The sequence below is a fragment of the Ambystoma mexicanum genome, chromosome 1q, assembly GCF_040938575.1.
Source record: "Ambystoma mexicanum isolate Mex_15411 chromosome 1q, UKY_AmexF1_1, whole genome shotgun sequence".
NCBI classification, from domain to species: Eukaryota; Metazoa; Chordata; class Amphibia; order Caudata; family Ambystomatidae; genus Ambystoma; species Ambystoma mexicanum.
The window spans coordinates 1,315,505,036-1,315,526,231 of NC_090922.1; the positions used below are offsets into that span (position 1 = coordinate 1,315,505,036).

The following is a 21,196-nucleotide window of genomic DNA, read 5'->3' on the forward strand; positions in this document are numbered from 1 at the left end:
GGCGAACCGCCGGTGGAATGTTCGCAGTTCGACCCCATGTTACAAAACCCTTTATTAACCTGGGGTAAGTGAAACGTCCACCACTGAATGATGCCATTGCTAGCTGCTGGCACCATTTAGAGCATGTCTGTCAACATACGTGAACACAGCATCTCATCCATTTAACTGGAGTCTTCTCTGAGCTGAAGGAGGCCAGTTTACTTTGCTCCAGTGTCCGTTCAGGATAGTCATTTCCACGGGTCCAGGTCCGTTGATGTTACAGTTCAAAGGCCAGTAAAGCCGCAGCTGGGTGCACCAGGGGCCACATCGGTTTAGTCACTTGATGTTGGGGCAGGCAGCGAGACGCAGGTAGCAGGGCGTCCAAACTGCGCCAGGCTCAGTCAGTCCCTTGATGTTGGGGTAGGCAGCGAGACACGGGTAGCAGGGCGTCCAAGCTGCGCTAGGCTCAGTTGGGCAGTCAGCGAGACGCGGGTAGCAGGGCATCTAGGCTGCACCACAACATGTCGACTGGGCGGGTGTCTCAGCATGTTACTCACTTCCCTTTCCTTGGCTATGCTGCCCAAAGCAGGAGTGTCTCTTCACTGTAGTGGGACAGGAGGGCACCCAAGCACTCGTACAGACCTGCAACCCTCACTTGGTCATAGCACTTATTCTGGGTGGTGGGTTTGAGGACTGCGAGACGTTGGTTGGCTGGACACAGATGACAGGGTGTCTGGGCCACTTCTACTCCTCCCCGAGGCAGGAGTCACCTCTGTTGATGGGGCAGGTGATGTCCCAGTTTGGGTGGCAGGAGTCGCACCCAGGACCACAATGAACGGGTCCATGGATGCCGGGCCCAACAGGGAACTCACCAGTGGCAGGGCAATGAGGCCACTTGCATAGTTCTCTCAGGCAGATTGTGGTCAGGAAGCTGCCATTTAACAGAGGGCGTCCAACAGTGGTAGGGTGACACTGGGGGCGGGTGTCGCCGGTGGCAGGTGTTAGGGGCACTTCTTTATTCAGTTCCTCCGGGCAGGAGTAGTTGGCATTACACTGCCACTGATAGAGGGCACACACCAGTGGCAGGGGGATGAGGCCACTTGCTAGGAAGGCAGGGCAACACTGGTGGCAGGATGTCTGGTCCTCGACACTTCCTTCACTCCCCAAGGCAGGAGTTTTAGAATGGGCAGTGTAACAGCAGCATGAGCTGTGCCACGTGTTTCGGTGCCAGGTGGCGTACACCTCTTTGTTTCATTTTCACTGCCAGAGGCCCAGGTATGCCGGCAGGGCTTTCCGCATTGCCATATGCCGACCATCAGGACTTCCCTTCGATCACCGCCGGGCCTGGTTATCAGTTTACTTTCATTGTTGCATTTATTGCATGCTCCGACGTGGAGCTGCTGGGCTCTTCACCGCTGATGGATCCAGGATCTGGAGAGGGTCTTCTGCATTTTTCAGCGCTCATGTTTTCACAGCCGGACAGCCGGGGATCCACCAGGGCAATTCTCTGTTTCTTTCTCTTCTGCGCCAGCATGGAGCGCTTCCTTTGGTCACCGCCGGAGTCCTGTGATCTTTCCCTTTCACCGCTGTGACCCAGGAGCATTTCCAGCTTCGCCTGGACAAGCTGATGCCTTCACCCCCAGGGGAGGTGTGCGGGGCGGGGGATTGGGTACTCCCTATTTTTTGATAACAGGGATTCGGATCTGTACAACTGGGAGAGTATTGAAGTACAACAGAAAAAAGACAGATCGCACCTGAATTTGGGCACAGTCCATGTGGATTAAACAACCAGCTGGACTCTCAAAAAAGTGTCTTGGTTAAAAAAGGTGTATAATCTACTACATGTTAAGAGGTTATACGATTGAACTGCCTGAGGTTCGTGAAGGGATTATAGAGAGGGTTCACCGCAGGGGGCCAGGTCCTAGTGCAGATAGGGCCGTTGGCACAGCAGAGTGCTGCCACTTTGAATGGGTAGGCATGGACAGCCTCTGTACTTTATTTCACCGTCCGCCCGGTACATTACTCTCTTCCCCACACGCTTCAGTGTCGAGAGCACACCGCTGGTCGGGGAGCGGCAGCGGGGTCGGGCACTCACCTCCTCCTTCCCATGGGGGCAACACAACTGTCTCCCCAGGCGGCAGGTTTCTTTGTTCTTGCAGCTGCAGCTGCTCCATTTCTTCTTGCAGCCGCTTCATATCCTTTCGTTGTTGCGGGAGGGGTGATCAGGCACTCACTGTCCCTTCCCTCCTGCCGGCGGGGCTTCTGGGGTGGACACTCCGCTTCAATTGTTCTTGCAGCGGATGCTGCATACTAGGGCATGGAAAAGCACCCCAGGCAATGTTGCCTCTGGTTGTCGGGAGAAGGGAGGGTGGGCACTCTATTCTTTCGCTCCAGACTGGAGCATATGTATTTACCGTCTAGCAGCCCGGGCACCCGTGTGGCTGCGTGGACAGCCGTGCTCCCTTCTTTTCCCCCCGGTCGGTCTGTGCTTCTCCCTTCCTCTTTGGGGCGAACAGTGTTACACCCAACTGGTGTAAAGCGGCAGCAGCCGCCCAATTTCTTTCTCCTTTTGTCCTGGCAGCAGATGCTGCAGGGGGAGGAGGGCGGCTGCAGGCTGGCTCCCACCCTAGCTGCATGAGCACCCTCCTCTCAGAGGGCTACGGCCAGGGAGGAAATGCCAGCAGGACTCCCAGCATGACCTCCCCTTGCCATCCCGATGCCGATGGATGTCACTCCTCCTCCTTTCACTCACAGCAATGGCTGCCGTTGCCACGGCTGCCACCGCCACATTCTCTCCCCAGCGGGGAACAGCTCCTGCCCTGCTAATAACCTAAAGTAACTGAGGGACGTCGGGGACAGGGAACACCGCGGGGGTTCTTCCTCATCGCCATTGTTATATGGGGCCTGCTATGGGCATCCAGCAGGCACCAGGGGTGCGACGGTCACCAGCACTCTAGAGGCTTGAGTGCCTCAGGGGGTTGCCCGGGGACACCTGGTCTTAAGTGGGGGCAGGGCAGGCCATACCCTTGACCATGCGGACACTTGCCACCTTGCTGGCTCGAGGGCCCCATGGCATCATGACCTGCGGGCCCGTGCTCACTCGGTGTGGGCCTGCAGGCGTAAATGAGAGATGGACTCAGTCATTTCTCTTTGGGAGTCTGCAGCCATTCTGCTGCACGTGCCTGTAGGGGCTCCTTGAATTAACTTGGGCCATGACACAGTCATGGCCCATCTTAAAAAGGCAATACACGTGGGAAGGACACATATTGTTAAAGGGGCAATACACATGGGAGGGTCACACACCACAGAGGGTTAGGGAGGGTCTGTGCCACTAGGCCACGACAGCAAACACATTACTCGACTTAAATAAGTCACTGAGGGCTAACATTGCATGTCAATAGACACACAACACAACTCATTTCAAAAGCTGAATCATCCTGCGTGACAGGAGCTTGCAAGAACACCCCTGTAAAACAGCTGTGAAGAGTATCTCTTCAAACACAGTACTTCCGATATGAGAAGGAAAAGTCTCTTTCCTCATTACAACCCCAAACCACTCATATGCTGATCCGTGAATAAAATCTGCCACATTGTGAAAGATTGCCTATCTCAGAAGGGGTGGTCTGCTAACCGGACCCCCTTTTCATTAAACTTTGTGCCAAAAGCATAGTGCCTCAATAGTGTAGACCAACATGTTTTAAATAAAAAAAAGCCTTAAACTGCACTAGAAAAAGAATATAGACTATTTTCTGCTGTGCTTCCTAGAAGGCAGTCTTTCTACTATGTCAACTGGTAAGAACAATAGCCTCTTCGATTCGTAGGCCATATGCATTGCACTGTGCAAAAGTCTGGTCTGGTGGCATCAATGTTATTAGCGAGGCATATAATACTGATGCATTTACAGGGCTAAGAAAGGAAGATGTTAAGAATGTTGTCATAAGCCTATGAGCTGCCTGATTCTGGACCTTTAAAGGAAGTGGCATGGTGGTTTCTCCAGGATACAAAAGAGTGATGTGAACTACCAAGAAGATCAGGTGCGTTACAAATTGCACCCAGCATGTTCCTGGGCGGATGGGCAGGTCCCATTACCAGCTGGTGCATGAGTAGGAAAGGATCAGGTACCTGCTGAAAGGGGAGTATGGTTTGTTGAACTACGCTCTGAAATCCGTAAGGAATGTCAATCGGGAGCCGGATTACAGAAACTTTGCACTGGCTCTAGTTCAGGTGTGCATGGCATTAGGACTGGGGAAAACAATGCCCCAGTGCAAAACAATATGCTTTTAGTGAGGTTTGCCCTTTTCCTAATACCATTCCATATTAGAACAAGAGCAAACTTTGGCTCGTGCAAAAAAGCATTGAAAGCATAGGTTTTTTTCCCAAGGGCAAACTTTGCCCAAGTGCTGATATTGTGCATAATTGCACTTACAATGGTGCAACGTTTATGTAATCTGAACCCTGGTGTATTTGCGAATTACAGGTGTGCAGGAATCACTGAATACGGTATTACCCAAATTGTTCGAACACAATTGTTCGAATTACCGAATTGACCGAAAGTCGAGGGTCCGAATTGACCTTTGCACAATTGACCACACACATATATATATATATAACGTGAACAAGCGGTTTGTTGCCGTGAAATGCGTCGTTGTTTTCGTGTTTCTTTCTCTGTCCTGGACTTCATAATTATTAAAGTTATTTCGTGCCTGTAACATCCTGACTTCCTGACTCTGTGTTTGGAAAGGACTGCCTAAATCCAAACTTCTTCCTGGAGTGCCATCCATTTTTCCTGCACCTCGGTACGGGGATTCTTTCTGATATATATATATATATATATATGTATATATATATATATATATATATATATATATATATATATATATATATATATATATATATATATATATATATATATTGGTTTGGTAATATATATATATATATATATATATATATATATATATTTAATATATATTTATATATATAATGGGGGGTTGCGGGGGGTTTCCCCCCGCATATATGTAACAATTGACCTTCACAATTCGGTCAAATGTGCAAAGGTCAATTGTAATTCGAACAATTGTAGTTCGAACAATTCGTATACATCCCTGAATACATCTGCTAAGCCAGGGTTGCCTCCAGGCCTGGGGATGGACTAGGAAGCAGTAGGAGATGTTGTGGATGAGGACACACTTCATAAGTAGCACTGCACACTATGGCACAAAAATATGAAGCAAAACTATGGCAATACCTCCAGGTCTTTTCTGGTTGTGGTTTTAAAGATATATGTGTATATAAAGTGGCAATAACCTTGTGTAGGACTCACATGGAGACACCATGAGGTAACCATCTTCTCATGATAATGTTGGCTTACTTGAAAACCTTACGTTGCTTCACATCCAGTGTGTGTCTGGAAGTCTGACTATCACCTTTTTGTTTCCTCAGGTATTTCCCATTTGGCATCGTATTCCTCATTGCAGGAAAGATATTGGAGATGGATGACCCAACAGCCATCGGGAAGAAACTGGGCTTTTACGCCATCACTGTGGTTTGTGGCTTGGTCGTGCATGGACTTTTCATTCTGCCAATGATGTATCTCTTCATCACCAAGAAAAACCCCATTGTCTTCATCAGGGGGGTTCTTCAAGCCTTGCTCATAGCTCTGGCCACGTCATCCAGGTACGGCGTTGACAAATGCCAACTCTAACACCAGAGAGATCCCACTCTACATAACGCACCCTCTCTAACCTCTGCATAAGCCGCAGCGTGAACCAGATACTATTCATGATACTATGTTAATTATTTACTATGCCTTTAAGAAAAGGAAGAGGCAGGAGGGATTATGGGAGTATAGAAAAATAGTCTGTGTCTTGGCTTTTTTTTTCAGAAAACATCGACCTGGATTTAGAGTCATTTTATTGCATCTCGCCAGAGAGGATAAGTCTGTTCTTCCACAAAGGGTATTATTGAAGCCTACCTACGGCACTGTGATAAGACCAACCCTTTACATGGAAATCCTGGAATATTGAGGAAAATAACAGAAGGAAAACTCTCCTCATGTACTCTTACGTTCCGTTTCCTTTCCTCCTTACATACAGGGACAGTGTCAGAGCTTAAGCAAGCACATCACACTTCCCCCCTTCAATTGTAGAGAAAGTGCGTTGGCCGGCCACATGAGAATAGAGTGACCACGCTCACAGCCCAGGATCTGCCACTCCTTCCCCTTAGTTCCTTCCTCTGTGTGGTACGGGTTGGACACCTGACACAGCTTTCCTCTTCTTTTTTCTTTTTCTTCAGTCACTTTCCTGTGGCAGCTTCAATCCTTGTTTTTCTTTTTTCCCCACTTCCTTCCCGTTTTCTGCTGTGTAAAGCTGGGTGCACCCTGTGCACCGTGTGTCACAGGTCATTCTCAGCAGCGGATCCTCACACTCTTGGTTTAGAGTGTTTGGACCCGCTTAATCATGGGACGTCTCTGTGCTCTGTTATGCATTTTCTTACAAGTCCCTCAGAAGTCGACTGCTGCAGTGCAAGGACATGTTCTGGACAAAGCCCCCAGAGCACCTCAAGTCCTACATCAAATCTAAGAGGGTGAGTACTTTTTTATTTACTTTGGCACCCCTGCCAGGTGACCCCTTCCCGGGGATTGACTTAAGCGGGAGGTACCATCCAGAGCCTGTTGTGGTTATCTGCCGTGTAACCAGGGTTTGCTCCGATATCTCTGAGGAGACTCCTCCCAGCACAATCACTGAGGGCCCATTAGGGTTTGGAACAGGGCCCTGGCTTGAGGAATCTTTGGTTTCGAAAGAGGCTTTTACTGGGGACCCCGTCCCGAGGGCAGCTCGCCTTTTACCGGATACCGTTCTGAGGCCTCCTCTGGGAAGGCTTGTACGAGGGACCTTGTCTCCAAGGGTATTTAGTCTCGTACAGGAATCCATTCCGAGGCCTCATCGTCTCCACTTTCCAGGGAAAATCCTGGTGGCCCACAAAGGACTGCACGTTTTGTTAGCATTTGCTCCTCAGATCTCAGAGGACGACCCAGGTCATACCACATCCTCAGCAGGCTATAGCTCAAAGCGAATCCTCTGTCTCAGTCTCTGAGTCAGATTTGGCCCAGACATTGGATGAAGCATCCCCAGTCATGTCAGAATACGGCCCGGGTGACGCAGATAGATTTCTGCCTCCACTGCCACGGGCCCGTTTGGGCTCCCTGGTTGAATAGTCACCCAATGTCACATGATACTGGGTTTTTGCTGATTTCAGTGCCCGTCAGCAATTGGGTCCCTAGAGCCTCACTGGGCCCCTTGATTTCATGTCCATCATATGAACATATGGCATAGTGTCAGGATATTTTTATGTTTTGATATGGCCTGTTGTCGTATGTCATGTCATGATTTATTATGTCATTTGTAGGCAAGTCCATGTCATGTCATGCCATGATATGTCCTATTTTGTCCTTCAATACAACATATGGCTACCACTTTACTGGTCAGTTCACCTCGCAGTTTCATTCACCATCCACCACATCACCTCAACTAACCACACCCAACCCAAGTTTATTAAGTAGACATCCAAAGGCTTCTCTTTAGAATCACTAACATAGGACATGATCACCACACTGGCAAGCCCCTGCAACAGGAATTGCAACACCGTACTAGAACCACTCAACAACACCCTTAACATACATGCCCCAGAAATGTACATGCCATAAAACCACAACCTCATGCTCCCCAGTATACACAAGAACTCAACACCAACTAACAAGTCATCCAAGAGCAAGTAAAAACCTGACAGAAGCATTACGTTGTGTAGAGGAGCAGACATGTACGTCACTGATAGACTACACCCCCTCACCTCCGTCATACTGGAACAACAGTAGAAGAGACCTTTGTGTGAAACCAGGTACTGTCCCAATGCTGCATCGAGTGTATGAGAGACAATATGCACTCAGACAACCATATCGAATGTACTCTCGAACTGAAAGGGTAGTGGGAGACTCTGCAGGAACCACTAAGCTATGAAGAGCTGGAAAGAAAATATGACAGCTGCAATGTGACATCATGAAGGAAAGACACAAGGACACATTGAAACAATTCACAAATACTGAAAGAATGAAGATGCAACTGAAGTAATAAGAGAAACATGTAATCACATACTAAGAAATCATGTGTACAAAGAAATGAGTGAGAAGAGACGATTGTACATACGCAGTAACGCAAGGTAGATGAGGCATATAGAAGATTGCTACAGAAGAAAATGCAATGTAACTAAAGCGGCCATGAGAAATAGATGGACCACGACTCGTGTTGAAATCAATCAAGCTACCTCAGAGACAAGCCAGGGCTGCAGAGTCATGAGACGCTGGAAAAATAGCGTTGTGCAAGGAACAGAGAATGTCTATTGGCCTTTGATCAAGGATGCCACAACATGGAATAATTGCAAGGCACTAAGGGCGTCAAGAGGATAAGCCATGTACATAAGACATATTTCTCTTAGATTAAGCAAAGAAGAAAATACCTGCAAGTGCCAAGTACTGGACCTCAAGGATGCAGAAAGCTTATGTGAGATAGAGCAACCAAGTCTCCAGAGGCCAAGTGGAGTAATGACACCCAGGCTAATTGAATTAAATAGCACTAAATAAAAGGTTGAAATGGACAACATCGTGGTCTCCTCACATGTGATTCAGAAGTTGAAAACAAGGGCTATTCATTAAGCTCCAGGTGAATATAATGGTGTACCTACACTCCCTTGAAAGTCTCCAAGAGCAGAGACCAGGCTGCAATGTCTACTACAAAGAGGAAACCTTGGTTCAGGGTCTGACTGATGAGAGATGATGGACTAATTGGGCAAGTGGGTAGTAGTCCGACGTTCCCTGCACATGAGTTTCATTTTGCTTACGTGCTGCTAACGAGCCGAAGGTCCAAGGTTGGGAGAGAATGCCAACCAATCATAGGGGTCTATGTAGCAAGATGCTATACAATGTTGCACAGGCCAATCCGCTGCTGTTATTTTGCTTTAATCTGCATTATACGTATTTAGAGGTGGTTCAGGGCGTGCCTACCAGATAAGGGACCTCCAGTAATGTTACTAATACTTATATGACATATAGGTACATATGTTGCCTTAACCAATCCCTCCCTTCAATAGGTTTTACAGTTTGCCACGTAGGATGATGTCATAGCTGACGCATATTGAGGTAGAAATCCTTTGTATAATCCGATTGTTATTGTGAGTGCGTGGACTAAATTTCGTTGTTCGCCAGACTGCCCTACTTTATTTGATCTGACAATAAAGTAGTACTTTGCCATATTCTTTGAGTCTGTCTGATTATTTGGGGCTGAGATCATTATTGGTAATTCCATTGAGCACCTGAGACGCTCGAAGGTGCTACAGCACAGACTATTTAAAGAACTCGAGTTTCTCCATGGCAAAAGCATCCTACAACTAGAAAACTATTGCTGAAACCAAAAATGAAAGCAGGGAAGTCAATCAGTGCACACATCCCCTCCCTGATCTTTCCATACTCTGCTGGACGGAACAATCTAGCACAAAGAAGATCTTATTTTTTTACAACATCTGCTAGGTACACCAAAACATTAGAACTAACACAAAAGAAGACAATGACTGCTCAACCAACCATGCAAAGTGTCAGTGAAGTTTTATCCATGGTAGGACTGGACACATTCCCTAATATGCCTCATATAATCATTCTACCCATGTAACATCTTGCCTGCCCCCATCCTCAAGGCAGTCCCCATGGAAGCTCTCTGCCCCACCTTGGCAACTTTCAATGGATCGATCACTCAGTATTCCTTCCCCACTTTCCTAAAAACTGGACCAATTATCCCAAATCAAGAAGCCAGTGCTGAACCCTAGTGACTTCAGCAACCACTGGCCTATTCCTGACCTTATTTTATTAGGCAAGGCACTTGAAAGATTTATAGCCACCTAATGTCAAGCACACATAGATGCCAACAGTCTCATAAAGGCCTATCAATCAGACCCAGACCCTGATACAGCAGGGAGACAGCCACTATTCGAATGATAGATTTTGCACTCCACATCCTTAATGACACACACCCTTTCCCCCTGTTACTCTTCCTTTGACACAGTAGACCATAAAGCAACATACTGCACAAGTTCATGATGGGCATTTGAGGGAATGGTCTCTGCTTGTTCACGTCCTGCCTAAAAGACTGCACTAAGTTTGTCCAGATGGAAATTTGCAGATTCTTACCCCCTCCCCCATCACCTGTGTATTTCTATAGGAATCTATTCTCTCACCAATCATCTTCAACATCCACATGAAGCCCCTTGTAACCCTCCTTGCCAACTACAATATCTACATCCACCAATAGCACATATCTACCTCAAATATATCAACCAACCAAAGACACCCACCATCTGCCTTCCTCAACCTGTTGAAGGCATCATTCCTGACCCTCAACAGCAACCCAGACAGCCTGCAAGTCTCTGGGGATACCATATACATAACACAACATTTTCAAAAGCACATAGTGAAGAAAAGTCAGACAGCAGGGTGCAAACAATCCCTCCTGTGAAAATCAATGCTTTCCTACCAGACACCAGCCTGAGATCTGTCGTTCAGTCTGTGGTCTTAGGTCACCTCGCCGGAGGAAATGCTCTGCTCACCACCGTTCCACCTGCACCCTTACACCAATGGGGATCATCCACCATGCTGCTGTCAAAAGTCTCTACAAATACTACCACAGAACAGCCACACGCATTGGACTTCACTGGTTATACCTACAGGCTTCCATCACTTACAAATCCAGCTACATCCCATATACAAATGCCACTATATACAATCCTTACTACCTACAAAATGACCAGTCTTGTAGCCAGTGCATCACCAGAACTGAGTGCTGTATAAAAAGTATGTAATTAGCATATAGTGAGGATTTGCTTTGGTTATAATGGATTCGGCGGACTAATAGTATTTGTCTGTATTTTGAGGCTGTTAACTGTCATTAAATAATAATTTGCAATGTTAATATTTCAAATTTCAGAGGTAACCGTATGCATTTTGTGTATGATTTGATGCGTGAAAACAGTACATATCGGAATTAGAGAGATAACAAATCAATACTTTCCTCCTCAAATATAAACTTCTCCCTACCCCATAAGATATGTCGTCTGAACCCACCCTGCCCAGTGTTTCTCCTGACGACCACCTTTTACCTCCCATCACCATATCCCACCCCTAGGCCCACTCCCTGCCCTGTTAGATTTTCCATGCGAACTGGATTTACTAACTATTCAATACATCCACTGAGATAATGACTGCCCCCCAATCACCCTGTAGCAATCTAATGTATGCCTATAGCCCTGCTGGTGTACAGCTCTCCAAATCTTCCCAAAGCCCGGTTTACTCTCAATCAATAATAAATGAGTATATTAAATGGCCTGATCCAGGTCATTTTATGATATGCGATGATATGACATGGGATTATATGGCATGCTATGCAATGACATGATATTGTGTCATGTTATGTCATGTAAACCTATGACAAGCCATTCTATTTTGTCATCTGTTTTGTCATAATATATCAGGATATTTTATGTCATGGTATATGTTATGTTATTAGATATAAAATAATTTGTCATGCAGGTCACTAAATGCCACGTTTCAGTCATGATTTCAAGTTATGCAATATGTCATATGGTATGTCATGATATGGAATTATCAGCTCTCTTTTTACTATTCCCAAGAAGCCCCCAGTTTGGAATTCCCTTTAAGATTGAGATTACTAGTAAGCTTCACATTCCCTTTAGGTTCTTAGTTCAACATCCCCAGTAGTCTTGGCATTCCCAGTAGTATGCCTGTTTGACATTCCTACCATGCTTCCAGTTTGAGTTTCCCAGTATGGTCGTAGCCTGACATTCACATTTAACTCCGAGGTTGACATTCCCAGTAGGCTCTCAGTTTGGCCTTCCCATATTCACGCAGTTAGACATTGCCAGAAAGTGTCTGGTTTGACATTCCTCTAGGTTTTCAGTATGGCATTCCCAGTGTGCTTGGCTTTGCCAGTAATCTTGATATGCCCAGATAAATCTTGGTTTAACATTCCCAGTAAGCTTGACATGCCTAGTAATCTCCCATTTTGTCATTGCCTGTGAGCTTGATGTTCCCGGTAAGCTCCAGTAACTTCCCAATCTGACATTACCAGAACACTCTCAGTTTAACATTACAAGTAAGTTACTTGTGACATTCCCATTGAGCTCCATGGTTGCAGAATTAAAGTACACTGCAACGACAAATACCATCCCTGACCCAAATATCATGGAGAGCAAGCTTCCATTGGAGAAACCTTGCATGTGCATGTCAAACTGAAAGGACATAACACATATTCCTACAACCCATAGAACATAATTGCAGGCAGCGTGAGGAGTGCTGCGACCGATCAAACGGAGACAAAGTTTTCCACATCATTGGAACAAAATTCTTATTATCCTGTAAAGTGGCAACTGTTTCAAAGTTAGAAATGTCCAACAAGCTTCCAGTTTGAGTTTCGTAGTGTAACTAGCTTCACATTCCAATTAAGCTGCCAGTGGGACAGGACATTCCCAGTAAGATTCATGGTTTATTTTGCTAATAAACCTTTAGTTTGACATTCCCAGTGATCTTAACACTACCACTAAGCAATCCGTTTGACATTCCTAGCTATCTTCACATTCCCAGTATGTGCCTAGTGTGAAATTCCCATCAATCACAAGGCTTGACATTCCCTGTAGGCTTGAAATTCCAAATAAACCCCAGTTTGTCATTCTGAGTAAGCTTCCAGTTTGACATTAACAGTAAGTTGCTAGTTTTTGATTCCCACTGAGCTCCCTTTGACAAATTGGATTCTGCTTCACAAGGGTGAGCAGGGACAACATGGCATGCTCAGCAACCCTCACACTTCTACAAACCAAAACACAATGCAATCATAAAGGTAAAACAGGGACAGTTAAGAAATATACCTCCTTTGCCACTTGTGGTAACACAGGCTGAGGGCAGGCTATACTCCAAAGGGTGTGAAGGTGTACCAGTAGTGGTCCGCACAATGCAGTATCACAGTCCAAAGTGAAGGAAATGTCCAATCAAGGTTCTATCTAAATATAAACACTTTAATAAAACACAGCATTTGCAAGTAGAATAAAAAGAAATGACTGTACAAAAACCACACCAGAAGAAAGACAGGGAAGATGTGATAGACTGGAGAAAGTAGCACATCGAGCTTTGTTCCAGGGGTCGTAGGTAAGGTACTACCAGAAAGGATATTGTGGTGAAGACAGGGATGATAGTGACCTAACCAGTCTCTAGGTCCCAAGTGGACCAGGGGTGGGGCAGTTCAGTGTCCCAGTACCTGAATTCAGTTCTTGGGGAGCTGGTGCATCAGACCCGGGTTGAATGTTGATGTGAGCTGATCAGGCTCAGTCGGGCACGTAGGATCTCAGAGGCCCTAGAAGTAAACAGGCGTTGAGCAGGGTCGAATATGGGTTCTCTGTGCGGCCGAACAGTGGCAGTTCAAAAGCTTCTGGTTGGAGCGGTCCTAAGAATGCTTCAATGTTGGCCTGGCTAAGTCAGGCTTTAGGCGCTGGGAGAAATTGGCGAGTCATGCTCCAGCGGGTCAAGTCGTCGTTCATGAAGTGGTGATCAAGGGGGCATTGAGGTGCAAGCAATAAGGAAACGGTTCTCAGGCTAGCTGGGCTGAGCCTTGTGGTACCCTCTGGTTATGATCGGTGAGTGACCCTCCAGAGATTCGATTTGGTTTCTGGCATTGAGCAGACGCTTCGGGCCTGCCAGTTGACAGGCTCTGATAGGACACAATTGTGTGTCAGGCTCATGGAGAACCAGTGCAGTCATTGAACTGGTTGGAGGAACACAGATACCAGCACCAGCGCCTTCCCTCTCATTCAGGATGCAGAGAACACAGAGAGATGGGTTTGGTGCGTGTGAACAGGGAGCTTCAGCTGGACTGGCCCTCAGGCTTGCTGTGAGGCCTTCTCAAAAGGCTCAAGGACAAGATACTCCACCTTAGGCCCTGCTCTCCTGGCACAGATGATCTGTTGCAGAATGGTTGGTCCTGGGCCACAGCACTGGTCACTCCTGATAGTCCCTGGGAGTGGTTAGGGGACATATCTTCCTTCTGTCTTGGATGGCCTCTTGTTCAACTCCATTGGAGTGCTTGTAACAGTGCAATTGTCCCAAAGGAAGTCCAGGTGAGAGTACCAAGAAGGCCTCTTTGGCCTTAAAGGATATTTGAGGAACTAAAGGTATTCTGTTGAAGGGGTGCAAGACTCCTTCTTTTAAGGGTATAAGTCTTCAGGTGATTGGTCTAAAGCTACCCTGCTTTAGGGGACCAATCCCTGCTCCTGCTGGGAGTGGACTTTGCCCTCTTGATCTTGCACCTAAAGTGCTTTGCTCCAGGGGAAGCAAACAAGACAAGAAAGGGAAAGAGCGACAGCAAGAAACAAGATGGTGGAAGGTTCTTCCATTGTTCCAAGCACTCCTGCCTATCCTGCTCTCGTGCCTTGTTAACTGCTACTGACAGCAAAATACCTTTAGATATGCAGCATCCTGGTGTGCGGATAACCTCCTTTCATACATAGGCCCAGAGCCGCTGCCTGCTGTGTGGCGGTCTCTTAGGGATGGGGTTGCTGGACATCACAAAGAGCATCAACGAGAGGCTGGGTCCTATGGGTTTCTGTCCTGTTAGGTGGCAGTATTAACCCGTCTGACCCTAATACACGTACCCTTCCACAGCACAGCTGACTCACAGGAGCTGACACAATCATAAGTCTCGCCACGCACTTTGCATAAACTTGGGCATATCTTTCTTAGAGATTACAAAGCCACCATCATGGGGTCATTTTAGCTTGGGTACAGGGGGCATATCTTAAATGTTGCCCCTTTGCTGCAGTGCCTTTGCTGTCACTGCAGCGGTCGAATGGGCATCTTGTGACCTTTGAACTTGCTCTGCGCTACAAGCAGAGCGGGGGCTGCTGACCAGGCTACTGATGCAGCAGGGCTCAAGTGCATTATACCTTTGGCATAGAGTTGGAGACAAGGGGTGATCTGGTTAGCAGATTGCCCCTTTGGAGCAATAAACACCCCCTTCATTTTAGGTACTAAAAATCAAAATAGCAAGGGCTATGAACCCTTGCCAGATGGCAATTCTTCACACTCCCTGTTTACATAATTCCATTATACTGAACTAACATATCCCAGTAACCTGTAACTGGAGAAATATTGCCAGTGCAACTCAAAATTTAAGCATAACAAACACACACCTATCAGTGGAATGAGATGAAGATTACCAGATTCTTTGGACAAAATGCCCACCTACAATAATATAAAGCAACAGCGTCTTCGTTGTTGGGGCCCAAAGAGAATGTGTGGACATGCATATTAGAGGGGTTTTAAATACATTGCTTTTAAAATGGCAAAAGGGATTCCAGTCCATGCGACAGACTATTGAAATTGCATGCATTTCTGATTCTAGAAAAAAGAGTACATCGTAATGCAAGTATTTAGGGACTTTTAATAGAACAGGGCACAACTGAGTTGGACTTCATCTTGAACTGAAGTATGTTAAAGTGTATTAATGGCCTGTTTTTATGTTCAGCGGTATATTTACCATTAGAAAGCACTCTGCTTCATGCCATGAATCGAAGGAGGAGGCATAATGGATAACACCTTCCTCACTTGGCTCCTTGCGAGGAAGCCTTGAAGGCCATTGATTTACTTTCCTCGCCCATCTGCCAGCTTATCTCATTTTAACTGGGTATTCGACCTTGGGTACCTGGGTATGAACAGAAGACAATATGCAATAAATTGAATGAATGAGTTTTGCCTTGAGGAAATAATAAATGTGTCCACTGTTTCTGTATGAAAACCCATACAAGCATAAAAGACATCCGGAGGCAGTGTGGAACAAAAATGTCTTCTTGAGTTAACCTGATCCAAACCAACTTCTGTTTACGGGTTGCTACAAAGGGACTTGTTCTGCCAATATCATCGGAAAAGTTGATGGAAGAGGAAGGCTCCAGGATGAAATGTTATCTGCTTGTAAACAAGGTGGACTATGTATGGTTTATTGCAGCCGGTATTTATTTCTTAGAATTGCAAGCTGAAATCCTCCGAACGCAGGAGACCCAGCCTGATTGTCTAAAAAAGCAATGTAATTAGAAAGATGCCTTTTATTAGCACCTGCTGGAATGGCGCCAGCCAGTCATGCGGCCACAGTTACAGTCCTTGCTCTATGGTAAAGTCCACGTTCCTGTCAGGTCAGGCCAGGGCCTCTTGTGCAGGTTGCCATGTTTTTTGTGCTTCTCTCTGGGCCCACAAAGTAACTAACAGGGTTCATATGCCCAGGATGGCTGGACTGAAATAGATGCAGGAAATAAAGCTAGAGGTGAGAAGGGATGGGGTGCAAGCACAGCGGAACACCCTCCACCCCATGTTTTCTGCTGATGGCATAACATACTTATCTCCCTCTAGAGCATGCAATACCCCATACAAGGGACAGGCATTGCACGTTTCACTTTTGAAGAACCTCACGAGGGCAAAGGGAGCAGCATGGTACACGCAGTACCCAGAACCTTCTCACCAGTTCCTTTTGCTGCTTCACACACTGCTTCACACACTGCAGACATGGGGTTAGAGACTGGCCAGGAACCAGTGTGTGAAATCTACGCAGCATGTTAATTGCACAGCAGCTCAAGTCGCACATCGAAAAAGGGCGCCTCTGAGATTCCTCCATTATTCACTATACTTTTTATCTTTAGTAAAAGAATATATATTTTTCTATAATAATTGTCCTTTTCATGACAATTTGTTTTTGTTGTGCACCTCTTGTGAATCGTCTGTATTTATTGATTGTTAGCACCTGACGGGGAGTTTGCAGCCTCCAAGCGAATCAGGAAGCTTGGACCCGGGTGTTTACCTCATGGTAAAGTACCCGTTCTGAGCCTCCTCGGAAGCGGAAGGCCGTTATCATCCCTTCCGGGATACCAGGTAGTTGCGTGCCACGCTCCCCTCCTCGTCTCCTTTCCCCCAGCCCTTCACCCCATTTTCTAGATCCCTCACCCACCACTACCCCCGCCCCACTTACCTGGTGCTCCCTTGTCACTCTCTGTCTTCGGGAATACTAAGTGTTTCCGCTGCATCGCATCTGCAGCAATGCCCACCATGGAAAGGAAGAAGGGACTGTCATTCCCTTTTCCCTAGTACATATCCGCCATCTTGGTTTGTTGTTTTCTGAAGTTGAGAAACGGCAAACACAGAAATTCCGCTGCCAGTAAATCCACCATAAATCTCCATGGAGTCACAAAACTGGGGAATTACACTGCCAAACCTCCATTTCTAATCCCGTGGTAATTCCATGAGACCAAGTAGTGGTAACAGTATTCGAGTTTGGTGGTAATTCTGCAGATTTACTGCCAAATTACCACCAAGTTGTTTTCAGAGATCAAAAAATAATCCTTCAAAAAAGTATGCATTGCAAATATCCGTTAGTACAGGTTGTCATGTATTCCTACCATTGCAATACTGCTCATCTATGTGGTACTCATTTGAACAAAATCAGAGGGATGAATGGCTGTCCTATGTATGTTTGGTATGTTACTATGTCTGCCCCTGACTGACAAACAGCTGCCATGAACTCTCCTTATTGCAATATTACATTCTAAAACTTAAACAAGGTAGGAACTTCAGAAAGATCAATGGCCCAAACATTTGTATTTTGTATTTAGATTTGTTGGAAGAGCAGGGATGTCAATTTCAATAAGAAATAACTGCCACTAAGACATTTACAGATGGCTGAGGGAGCCTACACAGTATTACAAACATGAGAGCCAGTTTGTTAATGAGCATGTAAAAATCAAACAGAAAGATATGTATAGAGAAAACAGGTGGCTTGCATAGGTAACACTAACCTAAGGGGGCAAGTGCTTCAAATTAAAGAGCAGCACTAAATAAATGTAAAAAATTACATTTATTTGCCTCGCTGTGAGAGTGGTGGGATCAGGTAAGGAGGATGAGGAGAGGACATGGGGAAGCTCTTTTTTCGCCAAGTAATTGAAGTTTAAGCTGAGCTTTGAGGCCACCCACAGCTGGGCTTGCTTTGATTGTGATGGGCAGCGGGTTCTGGTGGAGTGGGGTGAGTTTGGAGAAATAGCGCAAGCGAGAGGTGGCACGTGGAAACAGGACAGTGAGGTTGAGTGCAGAGGAGGATGATAGGGAATGAGATGGTGAGTAAAGAGAGATACAATCAGACAGGTGCTGAGGAGCAAGACCAGTGATAGCTTTGTAGATTAGGAGAAGGAACTTGAAAGGGCAGCGTTTGTGCATGTATAGTGTAAGAGGATTCAATTCAACACTACAGCTAAGTCAATGCCTAGTCTTGGATACTGAATGGAAACCCTTATTGATATATCTTTACGTCCAGTTCATGAGTTCTGGATGACTACCCCTATATAACACCCCTCTCTTGGAATCGCCCTGACCCCACTGAGCCAAGAAGTAGTTCGGTTTTGCAAGTTTAAACGGTTTATTTGATAATTTAAACAATATATATGTATATCACACTTTATAATAAATTAATAATTGAATATCACACTTAATCTGAGCAGTAATCAATAATGGATAGTCCGGCACTAGCACACTTCTTTATAATCAATGATGAGTGGTTATAGGATGGATACGATAGCAACAATACTTTTATGGTTTCAAATGGATGCAATGTGGAATGAAATGCAGTACAGAAAATAACTTGATAGGATTTCAGCAAAAGACAATGTAATCACTTTCTTGGACAATTCACCCCCCACCCCCTTAATGCAATGTAAGGAGATGAATAGAATGGGACTCAGTTCTTAGGAATGCAATCAAATAGAATTCAGTTCAATTCCCCCCCAGCAGCTTATACAACAGATAGGAGTTTTGAAACACAGACCCAAGTGCTTTGAATATGGTGACAATGCAGGGAGAAATATGCTGAAAATGCTTTTAATTCCCTTCAGGAGGTTCAGGGTGAGTGGTATCTAGTTAATATTAGTCCAGGCTCACTCTAGCAATGATTCAGGGATGGTTCTTAAGAGGCAAACAAAATTTAGTAGTTCAGGCAAAAGCAGCTATCTTTTTACAAGTAAAGAAATCGGGCCAAATCGCAAATCGCGGCAAAATTCGCGGGTGCGAGAATCGTTCCTAGCCCAAACGGTTCCAGAGATACGGACGATTAAATAAAGGTAGTTTTTCGGATTTGAAATTTTAAAAGTTCAAAGTGACAGGTTACAGCTTGCAGTTAGAAATGACAGGTGACAGCTAGGAGGCAGTTCTACTTAGATTAAAATAGTTTGGATTAGATTATTTTAACTAAGTGATTGGTTCTGCACAGTTCTGCTAGGTACTCACAATATATTTAGAAATAGGCCTTGCCACGGATCTGGTCAGGTTTTGGACTGGACTCCGGTTCTGGTCTCGGCACTTCACAGTGATCTGGGTCACCTCTCTGGTTCTGCGAACAGTGGTCTGGGTCAGCTCTGGATCTCTGGCCTCTGGTTCTGGATACTGCTCTGCTTTCTCTGGGTACAGCACTGCTTCTGGATCTTTCTGCACAGCTTTCTCTGGGCCCAGCGCTGATCTGCACGGCTCCTGGATGCTGCTACCGCTGTTAGGTTTGCTGGATGCTGGGGCCTACTGAGAAGAGTTCTCAGTTTGTGGGTTTAGGCCCTTGCTTTGAGTTCTGAATCAAGTTCTTTGGAGTTTTAAAGTCTAAGTGTTGAATCTGGTATCTTCCGGATGTTGTATGGTCCGGCAGAGCGCGTTGCAGCAAATGGAATTGAATGCCCTCTCTAGCTTCCAGTGGCTCTTTTTATGTCTTTTGAAAGTGGGTGCGTGTGCAGCATCACTAGCCAGCCCCTCTTTCAACTTGTCATTGGCCCAATTCTCCCCTCTCCCATGATTGGGGAAGGAACTGTGAGTCAGAGTGATGCTGTAGGTTTTATGGGTCAGAGGATCCTCCCCTGGTCAGTTTGCCCACAAATCTATATTTGGTCAAAATACACATTTCTCAAATACATAGTGGTTTGTCATTGCATGTACATATTACCTATAACATGAGGTAGTCTCTGTCCCAAATCTGCTCTTCCTGAGGGCTTGCATTCAGAAACGGCAACATTTTCGATTTTAGTGGGTTATGCAACCTTGGTTCTTCATTAAAAATTATACACATATACACAGCCTGTCCTATCATACTCCCGTACATTCCCATGTCTCTAGCTTAAACACAGAGTCTGTAGTATCCATAAATAGCGGGGTTTTGCCCCAGAACATCACACAAATTCCCAACGCGTCTTAAAACGTGCACAGAAAATTCACAAGAATTATGGTATCATTTAAATAATTTTGACAGGTCCGCACTGTGAGTTATACATCTTTCTTAGGATCATATTCTGGCCAACAGGGGTGTGTCTTTTCAGGTCACATGGTGTAGAAACCAGTTTATCCAGTTTCTGCCAAGCTCAGAGACCCTGCCCCTCCCAGCTTCTGCCAAGAGGAAGCTATTTTACGGCCACCCTAATAAACCATCTGCCTGGGCCCAGGACAGGCCTTTGTTCAACTCCCTGTAGCTGCTCCACCCCTAATCTAATCAGAGAGGTGACAACTCCTTTTGGCAAGGGGAAGAGTGGCTGAGCAGGTTTTAACTCCTGTGGGGGTAGATGTCAGACAGAATTCAGTTTCATTAAGCCAGGTTTCAGATAAAATGTCACTTTTTGTTCCACAGTTTAAGTCAAGACAATTTTTACATATGCAGCTAGAATGCTGATTCTAAGTTCAAAACTATGACATTTCAACAGTGACAAACTATGTGACACTCAAAGTAGGTCACTCAGTTAATTTAAACATTTTCGATTTTTGGTAGTTTTAAATCCAGTTTCAGTTAGGCTGCTGCAGACCTGCAGAGCTCAGCCAGTCTTGTTATGAACATTGTTTTGGGGCTCTTCAACCTCCCAGATTTAGTATACACACATACTTCATTCTGCCAGATGTCCGCTGGTGTTCAGTGAGATTTTTGGATGTGTTGCAATGTTTGAAAATAGGCATTTTGAGCTGGCATTCAGAGAAACAAAAGGTGATTTTAAAGTGTGGTTTTTCCTTTGGCGCACATTTCACTCATGGCACCCCGGCCCATCCTGCTCGCACTGGTGGGTGGCAAGT

At 45.7% G+C, this 21,196-nt stretch overlaps 1 protein-coding gene across 2 annotated transcripts in view; it reads left to right on the top strand.

Moving 5' to 3' along the window:
- SLC1A7 (solute carrier family 1 member 7) overlaps nt 1-21,196 on the top strand; it is a 1,086,874-nt gene that overhangs the window by 785,340 nt on the left and 280,338 nt on the right. For both annotated transcript variants that reach the window (XM_069642174.1, XM_069642175.1), the window contains exon 7: nt 5,419-5,652. In XM_069642174.1, coding sequence (XP_069498275.1) covers nt 5,419-5,652 — 234 coding nt within the window. The remainder of the gene's footprint in view (nt 1-5,418; nt 5,653-21,196) is intronic.